Genomic DNA, 13,524 nt, shown 5'->3' on the forward strand with positions numbered 1-13,524 from the left:
CCCAGCCTAGCTGGAGGCAGCACATGGCTGCTTGTAGGTGTCGTGATCGGAGTTCAGGAGCACTCATGGAGCCCAGAACAAGGGGAGCCAGTCCAGCTTCACACCTTGTTGGTCTGACCCTCACTTTCAATCACCCTGAGTGTAGAAATCACATGTTCAGAGCTGCCCGACACCACGGTGGCAAGAGCAGGGCCACTGCTCCTGAGGCGGCGGCCGGACTTGACCGCGAACCTACAACGGGCAGAGCCAGGGGCACTCTTTATAGGGCGACAGACTTCGACTCCTTTTATGGAGAGGTTAGGACGGGGACTGTCTGTGTGGCACGGAGTGCAGGCAGGGTCGTTCTAGTCTGGGGCCCACACTGCCTTGCCCACAGCTGGGCCCGAATGGGGTGTCCCCTGCTCTGCACAGCCCCCCTTCTCCCCAGAGCCCTGTCTTGCACATGGCCGCTATCAGAGATGTTGGTCTCTGCCTCTTCCACTTAGAAGTACTGTGCTCTGCGTGGGAAATGTCCCAGGTAAGCAGTGGGGCGATCACGGGGCTGGCGCTGGAACCTCCTCCTCAGAGCCTGCAGGTGCGTGCTGCGCACTGCCCACTGCCTGAGGAGAGTGGCTTCATCTGCTTTTGTCTGTGGCACCAGGTCCACTGTCATAGCCGGGCTGTCTGTAGTTAGACTTAACGTGTGTTAGGGCCTCCCAGAGAGGAATATAATGTGCATCTCACAGGCTCACCTGTTTGAGAAACCCTATTTTTTTTTTGAGACGGAGTCTTGCTCTGTCCACCAGGCTGCAGTGCAATGGTGCACTCTTGGCTCGTTGCAACCTCTGCCTCCCGGGTTCAAGCGATTCTCCTGTCTTCTCCCGAGTAGCTGGGACTACAGGTGCCGCCACTACGCCCAATTTTTATATTTTTAGTAGAGACAGGCTTCAGGTTGGTCTCGAACTGTGGTCCACCTGACTTGGCCTCCCAAACTGCTAAGAATGTAGGCGTGAGCCACTGGGCCTGGCTGCATATGTCATTTTAAAGGCTCTAAATGCCTTACAGAAAACTCGTATGAAACACAGCTATCAGTAGTCATGGGAATGCCTGCTGCCATCACAGACTGGCTCCACCTGCATTCTACAAGAGTCTCTGCCAACCTGACAGATAACACTGTCTCTCATTGTTTTTATTATATATATAAATATAAATATATATATAAATATAAATATATATATAAATATAAATATATATATATATAAATAAATAAATAAATAAATAAATATATATATATATATTTTTTTTCAGAGTTTCGCTCCTGTTACCCAGGCTGGAGTGCAATGGCACAATCTCGGCTCACCGCAACCTCCGCCTCCTGGGTTCAGGCAATTCTCCTGCCTCAGCCTCCTGAGTAGCTGGGATTACAGGCATGCGCCACCATGCCCAGCTAATGTTTTGTATTTTTAGTAGAGACGGGGTTTCACCATGTTGACCAGGATGGTCTCGATCTCTCGACCTCGTGATCCACCCGCCTCGGCCTCCCAAAGTGCTGGTATTACAGGTTTGAGCCACCGCGCCCGGCCTGTTTTAGGATTTTTTTTTTTTTTTTTTGAGACGGAGTTTCGCTCTCGTTACCCAGGCTGGAGTGCAATGGCGTGATCTCGGCTCACCGCAACCTCCGCCTCCTGGGCTCAGGCAATTCTCCTGCCTCAGCCTCCTAAGTAGCTGGGATTACAGGCACGCACCACCATGCCCAGCTAACTTTTTGTATTTTTAGTAGAGACGGGGTTTCACCTTGTTGACCAGGATGGTCTCGATCTCTCGACCTCGTGATCCACCCGCCTCGGCCTCCCAAAGTGCTGGGATTACAGGCTTGAGCCACCGCGCCCGGCCTGTTTTAGGATATTTTTTAAATTAATGAAATATAGCCAGGCACGGTGGCTCACGCCTGTAATCCCAGAGCTTTGGGAGGATAAGGTGGGCAGATCACTTGAGGCCAGGAGTTTGAGACTAGCCTGGCCAACATGGTGAAAATCCATCTTTACTAAGAACACAAAAGCTAGCCAGGCGTGGTGGTGGGAGGTGCCTGTAATCCCAACTACTTGGGAGGCTGAGGCAGGAGAACTGCTTGAACCCAGGAGCTGATGAGGTTGCAGTAAGCCGAGATTGTGCCACTGCACTCCAGCCCGGGCGACAAGAGCAAAGCTCTGTCTCAAAAAAAAAAAAAAAAAAAAAAAAAAAGTAATGAGATAGAAAATGCTGTATGTATTTACAAGCAACTATTACTTCTTGCTCTGTGAACACCCCTAGTTTTCAAGTGGTACCTCTGTGAGCTGTTTTTAACAGAAGGATGTTAGCCCTGCGTCTGACGCACGTGCCTGACATACTTTCCAATATTATCTGTAGTTGGCCTCCACCCAGCTGGCCAGCCTTCCTTGTCTATGTTCCTTCTGCTCATTCAAATTATGTTTCAGGCACTGACTGGGCATGGTGACTTTGGGAGGCCCAGGAAGGAGGATCGCTTGAGCTCAGGAGTTTGAGACCAGCCTGGGCACCATAGAGAGACCTAGTCTTTAAAAAAAATTAAAAAATGGGCCAGACGTGGTGGCTCACTCCTGTAATCACAGCACTTTGGGAGGCTGAGGTGGGTGGATTACCTCAAGTAAGGAGTTTGAGACTAGCCTAGCCAACATGGTGAATCCCTGTCTCACTAAAAATACAAAAATTAGTTGGACATGGTGGCACACACATGTAATCCAAGCTACTTGGAAGGCTGAGGCAGGAGAATCGTTTGAACCTGGGAAGTGGAGGTTGCAGTGAGATTGTGCCATTGCACTCTAACCTGGGTGACAAGAACAGAATTCCGTCTCAAAAAATAAAAAATAAAGAAACAAACAAAAACAGTAGCCAGACTTAACGGTGCACACCTGCAGTCCCAGCTACTCGGGAAGTGGAGGCAGGAGGATCATCTGAACTCAGGAGGTCAAGGCTGCAGTGAGCCATGATCATGCCACTGCACTCTAGCCTGGGTGACAGAACAAGCCCCCGTCTCAAAAGGGACTATCCAGACGCTGGTGAGATGGGAGTCAGCAAAATGACATCCACACAGTGGTACAGGGGCGTATTGTTCAGCCTGGGACAGGAAGGAGATACTGACACATGCTACAGAATGAATACTCCAGGACCTGATGCTGACTGAATGAAGTAAGCCAGTCACAGACTCACAGAGACAGAAAGCAGAATGGTCCTTGTCAAGGTCTGGGAAGGGGAAAATGCAGAGTTGTTGCTTCATGGGTGCAGAGTTTCAGTTTTATAAGACGAAGAGTCCTGGAGATGGATGGTGTGGATGGCTGTGCGTCGCTGTGAATGCGCGGAATACCACTTACTGTACACTCAACATGGTTACGATAGTACGTTTTCTATGATGGATGTTCTACCACAGTAAAGAAATTGGGGTTCAGACGTGGTTTATGTGCTTGGCTGAGGAGCCAATGGGGTGAAGCTACCATCTGTGGGATTATGACCGAACGCCTCTAAGTCAGAATCCCACCCAGGCGGAAAGATACGGCAGCGCAGCAGGGCCTCAGGTGGCCTCGGATAGCTGGTTCCATGACGTCCCCGCCAGCGGGCCGCTCTGCCCCGCCCCGCACAGGGCGTGTCCCGCTGTGCGCAGGGACTGGGGTTCGGTGTGGAGTAACCCTTGTCCCGGGAAACGGGGTGAGGCCGGAAAGGCTGCCGCCCCCTCGCCCGTCACACGTTCGTGGGGAACCTGGCGCTAAACCATTCATAGATGACCTGCTTCTGGGTCGCGGTTTCGTAAGCAGCAGAGCAGCTCCCTCACTGCGATCTATTCAAAGTCAGCCCTCACACAAGGGATTGGAAAAAAAAAAAAGAAAGAAATTGGGAGGGGAAACAAAGTAAGCCAAACACAAATTCCCCTGCCCTTCTGAGGCTTATGCTCTACAATGGGGGACACGGAGACACAAAAGGGAAATCAACAAGCAGGACTTCTATTTCAAGCCATGACGGAACAGCTGGTGCTGGGCTCCTGCCTTTGTCACAAGCTACTAGAAAACGGGACAGAATATCTGAAACAATTGTTTTTATATATTGGGCAACAAGCAACACAGAGCAGTGATTCCTGAGAGACAGGAACCAAGTGAGGTGGGTGGTAAAATCGTCCTGGCCTTCTGCCTGGGGGAACTTTCTGGATCACAACAAGGAGGGGAACCCAAGCAGAGACTGGTGGCCGCACTGAGTTGAGATGGTGACTGTAGTTTGGGGAGGCAGAGGGAGCTAGAATGTATAGACAGGAGTGAGCTCTGTAGGGAAAAGCCTCCAGAAACGCACACGGTATCGTCTTGAATCCTGGACTGAAGATGAAGCCCTGCTAGGCGGAGTGAAAAGCTAAAGGCTGCTGGAGGGACAGCTACTAGGGAACTCCAGAGCTCACCCACGCCAGGCCCCAGTTTGTGTTCCCACCAACCACAGTGGAGAGAACTGACATTCACAGAATTTTCACCAGAGGTCCCAGGAGGGCCACAGCTTCAAAATAGCGCTAGATTAATCTTACGGGGTAGGCTATTTAGATGCACTCTAATAAAGCTTCAAAATAAGCCTCAGAAGGACCAAGCTTCTGCATTGTGCACGTAGGCAAGCATGTTCCTGTGGCAGGAGAACACGGGCAGAGACAGAGCCAATAAAAAAAGAAAAGATCGAGCTGTAACTCAACTGCCAGTTAATCTCCAATATGCTTTGAAGGAAAACATAAATTCCAGACATGCACCAATTTAACATCATAAAACCCAGGATCTAACAGAAAATTACAAGACATGAAGAAGAAGGGCTTAAAGGAAAACATGAATCTAACAAAGAGAGAAAGATAATTTACCCCCCCCCCCAAAAAAAAGAAAAGAAAAAAAAACCCCCACAAAAACCTAAATGTTCTTTTAGAGCTGAGAAACAATATAGTATCTGGAATAAAAAATTCATGACATGGGCTTAACAGCAGATTGGATACTACAGATGAAAAGACTGATCTTGAACATTCAGCAGTGGAAATGGTACACACAGAGGCACAAGTTTAAAGCCTGAGGGGTGAAACAGGGTGGAGGAAATGGCGTCAGGGCCTCACTAGCACCAGAGGAACCTGTATAACTGTTGCAGAGAGAAACGGGAGTTGGGGAGCAAGGGCGGAAAAACTTTTAAGAGAAAATAATTTCCAAAAGTTTTCCACATTTGATGAAAACTATAAATTCACAGATCAGTGATACCTAACACATCAAAGAAAATAAACTACACCATGGCACATTATATTGAAGTTGAAAAAAAAAACCCACAAAATAAAAAACAGTGATTAAAAAGAACATTTAAAAAAGCAGCCAGAGGAAAAAAAAGATGATAAAAATGACTGACTTATTAGAAACGATGGAAACCAGGGCTGGGTGTGGTTGCTCATGCCTGTAATCTCAGCACTTTGGGAGGCCAAGGCAGGAGGACTATCTGAGCCCAGGAGTTCAAGACCAGCCTGGGCAACAGGGCAAGATCCCATAGAGTCTCAATCTGAGTCTGTAATCCCAGCACTTTGGGAGGCCGAGGTGGGCAGATCATGAGGTTAAGAGATCGAGACCATTCTGGCCAACATGGTGCAATCCATCTCTACTAAAAATACAGAAATTAGCCAGGCATGCTGGCAGGTGCCTCTAGTCCCAGCTCCTCGGGAGGCTAAGGCAGGAAAACTGTTTGAACCTGGGAGGCGAGGTTACAGTGAGCGGAGATCATGCACCTGGGCAACAAGAGCAAAACTCCATCTCAAGGGGGAAAAAAAAAAAGGAGAGAGTGCAAACCAGAGGATGAAGGAACAAAGTATGTATGTATGTATTTATTTATTTATTTTTTATTTTTATTTTTATTTTTTGAGACGGAGTTTTGCTCTTGTTACCCAGGCTGGAGTGCAATGGCGCGATCTCAGCTCACCGCAACCTCCGCCTCCTGGGTTCAGGCAATTCTCCTGCCTCAGCCTCCTGAGTAGCTGGGATTACAGGCACGCGCCACCATGCCGAGCTAATTTTTTGTATTTTTAGTAGAGACAGGGTTTCACCATGTTGACCAGGATGGTCTCGATCTCTTGACCTTGTGATCCACCCGCCTCGGCCTCCCAAAGTGCTGGGATTACAGGCTTGAGCCACCGCGCCCGGCGGGGAACAAAGTATTTAATGTGCTTAAAAAAGAAAAAAAATCTGTCAAGTTAGAATTGTGTATCCATAATACTCAACTTCAAAACTGCAGGCAGATTAAATAGATTTTTCAAACAAATCAAAGCTGAAGGATTGGTTTACTACAGAATGCACGACAAAAAAATACAATTCTTCAGCTGGAGGGAAATACCAACTGGAAACTCAGATCCACACACAAGAATAAACAATGCCAGAAATGGTAAAATAAGTGAGTTTTCTTGTTTTTAAATTTTGTTTTTTGAGACAGAGTTTCACTCTTTCACCCAGTCAGAAATGCAGTGGTGCAATCTCAGCTCACTGCAATCTCTACTTCTCAGGTGCAAGCAATTGTCCTGCCTCAGCTTCCCAAGTAACTGGGAATACAGGCATGTGCCACCACACCCAGCTAAGTTTTGTATTTTTAGTAGAGACGCGGTTTCACCATGTTGGCCAGGCTGGTCTCGAACTCCTGATCTCAGGTGATCCACCTGCCTCAGCCTCCCAAAGTGCTAGGATTACAGGCATGAGCCACTGCACCTGGCCATTTTAAAATGTCTTTAAAAGATAAAGTATTATAAGGTATTATAAGGTATTTAAATGTAAAATACATAGATGGTGATAAATTTAAAATGCATTTTAAAATTCTAATCACTAAAACAAAAACAACCCTCTCCCCAAACAAACAACAAGAAAACACTAGTGCAGAGGTATAGCAAATAAGCCAATAATAGAGTTAAAATAGACTGCCAAAAATTAAAAAAAAAAATACAAAACTCACTGCAAAGGGAGAAAAGAGTAAACAAATAGATGAGACAAAAAGTACTAAGATGATAGTTAAACTCAACCATTATACAAAAAGTACTTAAATATGATTATATTAAATATAAGCAGTCTAAACACACCACTTAAAAGGCAGAGATTGCCAGACTGGATAAGAAGGCATGATCTAGCTATATACTTTTTACAAAAAACACATTTTTTTTTTTTTTTTTTTTTTTTTGAGATGGAGTTTCGCTCTTGTTACCCAGGCTGGAGTGCAATGGCGCGATCTCGGCTCACCACAACCTCCGCCTCCTGGGTTCAGGCAATTCTCCTGCCTCAGCCTCCTGAGTAGCTGGAATTACAGGCACGTGCCACCATGCCCAGCTAATTTTTTGTATTTTTAGTAGAGACGGGGTTTCACCATGTTGACCAGGATGGTCTCGATCTCTCGACCTCGTGATCCACCCGCCTCGGCCTCCCAAAGTGCTGGGATTACAGGCTTGAGCCACCGCGCCCGGCTCCAAAAAACACATTTTTATTATAAAGGCACAGTATTAAGAGTAAATGGATGGAAAAAGATTCCACGAGAGCACTAATCCTAAGACAGATGAAGTGACTATGTTAATAACAGACAAGATATACTTCCAGGACAAGGATAAAGGAGGAACATTTCATATGATAGATGGATCAATTCATCAAGAATTCCTTAATCCTAAATGTGTATGCACCTGATAACAGACTTTCAACACACACACACAAAAACAAAAAAACCAGAAAACTAATAGAACTGAAAGGAGAAAGAGATCCACTGATAATAATAGTTGCAAGGTTTCAACATTCTCCTCTCAGTAATTGGAAGAACAAGGACAGAGAAATCAATAGATATAGTATTTGGGTTGTCAGAAACTTGTTAAGACTGGTTTTCTATTTCTTCTTTAGAGACTAACGATGTCCATCTCCAATGTGATATGAGCATGGAACTGAGTTTGAGAGTTCCTGGTTTGCAACTTTCCTTCCTGGAATGCAATTTGTTACCTGTCAAATGGGGTAATATGATCTTATTTACACGGCTGCTGTGATAATTAGATGAGAATGGAAAGCAGTCTGGATGCCATTAAAGCGCTGTGCAAATTCTGGCTATTTTTTTTTTTTTTTTTTTTTACCATCTTTGGCAGTCTAAGCAACAGGATTCTTCTGTGTTACAGGGTCAGGCACTATCTGACCCCTAGTGATTGGACACCAGCCTGCCTGACTTCCTGCTAGCTGTGGTGCCCAGGTTGGCCCCTGCCTGTGGTCTCAGCACTCTGTGGCCCCTGCTCTGTTCCTAGGCAGGCATGCAGAAGGAATCCTAAGCTTCGGGAACACTGCTTCAGTATCAGCTCGTTTCCCAAACCTGCTCCCTAATTTTTTGCCAGGTGATCTTTCCCTATTACCTAGGTCCTCTGTCTCTGGACTCCTTATTCCTGTTACGTGGTTTCTTTGTGTAGTTCCCTGGATTCTTTTTTTTTTTTTTTTTTTTTTTTTTGAGACGGAGTTTCACTCCTGTTACCCAGGCTGGAGTGCAATGGCGCGATCTCGGCTCACCGCACCCTCCGCCTCCTGGGTTCAGGCAATTCTCCTGCCTCAGCCTCCTGAGTAGCTGGGATTACAGGCACGCGCCACCATGCCCAGCTAATTTTTTGGATTTTTAGTAAAGACGGGGTTTCACCATGTTGACCAGGATGGTCTCGATCTCTTGACCTTGTGATCCACCCGCCTCGGCCTCCCAAAGTGCTGGGATTACAGGCGTGAGCCACCGCGCCCGGCCTTTGTTCCCTGGATTCTTTGCCAACTCCCTATGCACTGATCCAACCAGCCTACCATCAGCCACACCTTCCTTCAAGGGTGGGCTGCACATAGACCCAACTGGACTCAGGGAGGCTCCCCCTGGCCTGGGACATCTTTATCCCCTGCCAAATTCTGGCTCTGGTCTTCCCAGACATGCTCTGGTATCACATCATGACACTACTCAAGACTCAGTGCCACCAATAAGGGACAAGGAACATTTGCAGCAAGCCACCTGTGTTCTAGGGAAACCTTTTAAGATGGGGAAAGGAAAACGCACAGGACATTAGCAGGGTCAGCAGCACAGCTAGAGGAGAGAGAAGGAAGAATGCTGCCTTACACTCAGCATGAATCCTGGATTAGACTGAATGTATATGAGGACACTACTACATTGGCAGCCTCACAGAGTGACATCTGTTCCACGATCCCTGCAGAGGCCACATGCTAGGGGAAAGGCAATAAGCCTTAGGATAATTCCCTAAGGGAATCCTAACACTGAAGACTTCAACTTGGGGATCATTTCCCAACCACTTTGGAGGAATTGCAAAAACTTCTTAGATTGTTTTTCTTCCTACTGACTCCGCAACACTACTCCTGAAACCTATCTGTGACCACAAGGCAAATACAAGGCAAATTCCAAGAAGACTAACTGCAGAAACCCATCCAACATGTCCTTCTGTTGTGCTGGAATATACCTGAACAGAATGTGTCTGCCTTTCTGCTAGGGTTTGGAAACTATTTAGTGAAATGACAATTTGAGGTTCTACCCATACCTAGATTAGGGCTTCTCCAACCTCTGCATGTACCGCAAGCACCTGGAGTCTTATAAAGCAAGGATTTTGACTCAGTTTGCATCTGAGCTGTGGTGGGACGTGGGACATAGGACTTTGCAGTTCTGACAAGATCCCCAGCTCTGCTCATGCTGCTGATCCATGGCTTACGCTCTGAGGAGCACGGACAACACCGAATGCAAGTCTGTGAGATTACCCACCCCAAATCTCATGACGTGACGGAGTCACTCATGAAGGCTTATGGGAGATCCTTGTATTCGTTCACACATTTTAATCAATGAGACCAGTTTAGTCAAAGTGTCGTCAACCCCAGTGTGTATTAAACTTACCCAGAATTCTTGCAGCTCTGTTAGATGGCTGATGTTTTCAATCTTTTTGATTCTATTTGATGCAATGTCCAACATGGTGAGTTTGTTCTAAAAGAAGGAAATAAAATGTTTCCTGGATTACCTCAGATCAACAGTGACTTGCATGACCGATCGCACGGGTAGTGTCAGGCGCTGAGCTTAGGCCTGCAAACACGCTGCGCTCTCTGCCCTCACAGGGTAAGGGCGTACTACAGAGGGTGACGAGACTTGCTGCTTCCTGCAGCCTTCCCTGGGACAGTGTTTCCATCAGAGCCTGCCCAGCTACCTCCTTAAGCTCTTCTGATTGTTGGGATTTGAGACCGTGTTAGACTCCAAGCCCAGTGCTCCCAGAGACTGATGGTCCCAGGAAGAACCGAGTAACCCCCTGATGCTCTGAAGAAAGGTTGACAATTGCAGTAACATTTCTTCAGTGCTCATCATGAGGAAACGTACGACCAAGTAATCCTCAAAACAAAGTTCCTCTTTTCATTTAGGGATGAGGAACCTGGGGCTCAGCGGGGCTAAGTAGCAGTGGGAGAGGCAAGACTCAGACCCCAGGCCCACACTTCTGTTTGGGAAGAGGCTGCCAGAAGCACAAGTTCGGAGAAAGGAGCTGCGCTGAGGACCGGGTCCTGAGGACTGGGTGCTGGGCCTGCTGAGTACCTGCTGCAGGGTGTGTCCCTCACCGGGAGACTAGAGTGTGTTTTTAGGATCTTCTACTCTGAAAATGCACATCAGATACTCACTTTCCAATACACATGAGCTAAGCCTGGGCAATACTTTTCTCATAAAAAGGAAAACGTTTACAAGCTGCCTGAGGAGCTCGACAAAGTTAATTCCCTGCTTGGCCCTCATGCTCTGCTCCCTCCCAAGTCCCTTCCTTGGTTTTCTACCGCATTTTTTCGGTATTCTAATTCCAAAGCCTTCCAAGTTTTAAGGGAGCTTAAAAATGTTTCAAAACCAAGCACTCCTCCCCCAGCCTCCCCCAAAACGGCCCAGCCAGTGGCTTTCCCAATTCAAAAGCGCTATGGCCGTGGCCTCTGGCTGCACCACCCTTGCCGCCCAGTGCCCCAGCGGGCACCAGATGCGCGTGTCAAGTCGGATGCCTCTCCAGCAGGCTATGCATGACGTGCTGCCAGGGAGGTGCCTTCAAACCACCCCATCTCGGCGCCCTGGTCGGTTCTGCTCACAGAGTACCAACAGCCACAACGTGTGAGGGAGGAGCTCAGGGGGGCAGGTTCAGAGTAAAAAGAGCTTCAGGAGATGCTGCAGAAAACAGGACTGTGGGCAGTCCAGTGACACACTGCCTGGCGGCGGGGCTGGGACAGGCCTCTCTAGCACAGACGGCAGCTCTTCCCCTGAACCCTGCACCGTTCGGAGATGCTCATAGTCACCAGGTATGCAAGCCCAGAAACTGGCAAAATGAAAGTGGCCTGGAACACACAGCAGGATTTGAGCCTCGTGCATTCCAAAAACCAAGGCTCAGTAGGAGGGGCAGAGCTGGTGATGGGCTCTGGCTGTCAGAACTGGTCCCTGACCTCTAAGCTCAGGATTCAGTTATACACTCAACGCTATTTCACGTTTTTCCAGGGGGAGCTGGACAATGTGTGAAAACTAATCCAAAAGCAAACTAGTAAGAACTGCTTAAAAAATAGAAAAAAAAAAAAAAAAAGGATGGAACAGAGTGAGGAGAGTAGGCACATCATAGGGCATGACAATGCTACAGAAGTTACACTTGTCAGGGGCCACGGCAAGCACATTCTAGACTAACAGGAGAGAGCCCAGAGCTGGAGGGGACACTGCAGAAAAAGACAGGAGTCATGAGGCCCTGGGGAGGGGCACTGTCTAAGTTCCCATCTGCAACAAAACTACATTTACTATCTTATTTCCCACCATAAAAATAAATTCCAGATAAATTAAGAGACAAAACTTAGGAGGAAGTATTTGTCTGATCTCTAGTGAAAAAATGGCAGAGCGAAGACTGTCACATTTGATCATGATGAAGATTACATAACGTAATTACCTTTAGTGCAACAATTTTTGTTTCTGTTTTGTTTCAGAGGCCCAAGAATGATCTGGTGTTTGACCAAGGCCGCCGTGTAGCACCCCTACTGGTAAGATTCTGAATTACACTTCTTTCCAGTTTCCCTGGGCCTGGCTGCTTGGAACGTGATACAGATTGTCTGTCTCCCGGTGGACGCCTGGTGGAGACTGCGGGGCCTTGGCTCAGGTGGCCAGAGTGCAAGAGGGCACTAGGGCTCCCTTGAGCATGTGCTCCCTGCTGTGCACCCCACCTGGTCCTAATCCCAAGCCCTTCTACATAGTCCCCAGTGCTGTTCCACCACAGGTATGTCTCAGCTTACCACTCTAAACCACACAGGTGAACGCTTGGTTTGTATGCTGGTTTTTTTTTGAGACGGAGTTTCGCTCTTGTTACCCAGGCTGGAGTGCAATGGCGCGATCTCGGCTCACCGCACCCTCCGCCTCCTGGGTTCAGGCAATTCTCCTGCCTCAGCCTCCTGAGTAGCTGGGATTACAGGCACGCGCCACCATACCCAGCTAATTTTTTGTATTTTCAGTAGAGACGAGGTTTCACCATGTTCACCAGGACGGTCTCGATCTCTTGACCTCGTGATCCACACACCTTGGCCTCCCAAAGTGCTGGGATTACAGGCTTGAGCCACCGCGCCCAGCCCTGTATGCTGGTTTTATAACCTTTTAATTTCACTGCAAAGTCAGAGGAAGGTGACCAAACTTTCTACAGGCAAATTTGAATTTTTCCAAAATTTTACGCAGGAGTTGGTGAAATTTACTGATGGGGACTAGGCCCTGGGGTTGAGGCACAAAGCCCTTTAATGAGATTGAAATGCTATATTTATAGACCAATCTAGTTATATTTGCTGGCAATTTAACAAAACAGAAAAAAACAAGTAAAATTGAATGAGAAAAAGTCTTTTATTTCTCTTGAACACTGCACTGGGACAAAGCAGGGTGGGCTGGAGGCAGCTGAGAAGAAGGGTGGGGCCTCTGTGGGCTGGGAAGTAGGGGCTGAGGCCAGTGGGGCCATCGGCAGAAGGTCAGTGGCCTAGAGGGGTACCAGTTACCCTCTGTAGTACAGGGGTCTTTATGAGCAGGTTGGGTTTGTTTTTTCAAATCTTGCAAAATGCCTGCAGTGCATGGTGGTGTGCAGCAGATGCTGCCCCACTGAGGGATCCTACAGACGCCTGTGCTGAAATTCCACAGAAAGTGTCAGCCCTTCAAGGCACACCCAGGGCAGAGGGCCGACAGGCACACAGCTACCGCACTTCTTCGTATGAGGAGGGGCCCCTCAGTTTTCGGGATGGAAAGGTCTCTCCGATAAACCTCTGGAGGAAGGGCATCTTCCTGACACTGGCACGAGAGGCCTGTGTGTGATGGCTGGCCAGCTGCCTGCCTGCCTGTTGCCCACCACCCACACGGCCCCAGACCGACAGCGGGTGTCTTACGTTGTTCTCCAGGCCCTCGATGACCTCGATGCCGTTGTGACTGAGGTACAGCTCCCGTAGGTTCACCAGGCTCTGCAGACCCTCGATCTTCGTCAGCCGGTTGCTCTGCAAGAGGGAGAAC

At 47.9% G+C, this 13,524-nt stretch overlaps 1 protein-coding gene across 2 annotated transcripts in view; it reads right to left on the reverse strand.

The window, feature by feature from the left end:
• The window catches only part of PPP1R7 (protein phosphatase 1 regulatory subunit 7), a 31,707-nt gene that overhangs the window by 1,397 nt on the left and 16,786 nt on the right, over window positions 1-13,524 (reverse strand). Inside the window, exons 8-9 of one of the 2 annotated variants that reach the window (XM_074398730.1) lie at window positions 13,404-13,508; window positions 9,901-9,987 (exon numbers count right to left, since the gene is read on the reverse strand). In XM_074398730.1, coding sequence (XP_074254831.1) covers window positions 9,901-9,987; window positions 13,404-13,508 — 192 coding nt within the window. Of the gene's footprint in view, window positions 1-9,900; window positions 9,988-12,854; window positions 13,309-13,403; window positions 13,509-13,524 lie in introns of those variants that run through there. The other variant, XM_010347284.3, reaches the window with a different exon arrangement.

This window comes from Saimiri boliviensis, chromosome 5 (assembly GCF_048565385.1).
Source record: "Saimiri boliviensis isolate mSaiBol1 chromosome 5, mSaiBol1.pri, whole genome shotgun sequence".
In the NCBI taxonomy this organism is placed as follows: domain Eukaryota; kingdom Metazoa; phylum Chordata; class Mammalia; order Primates; family Cebidae; genus Saimiri; species Saimiri boliviensis.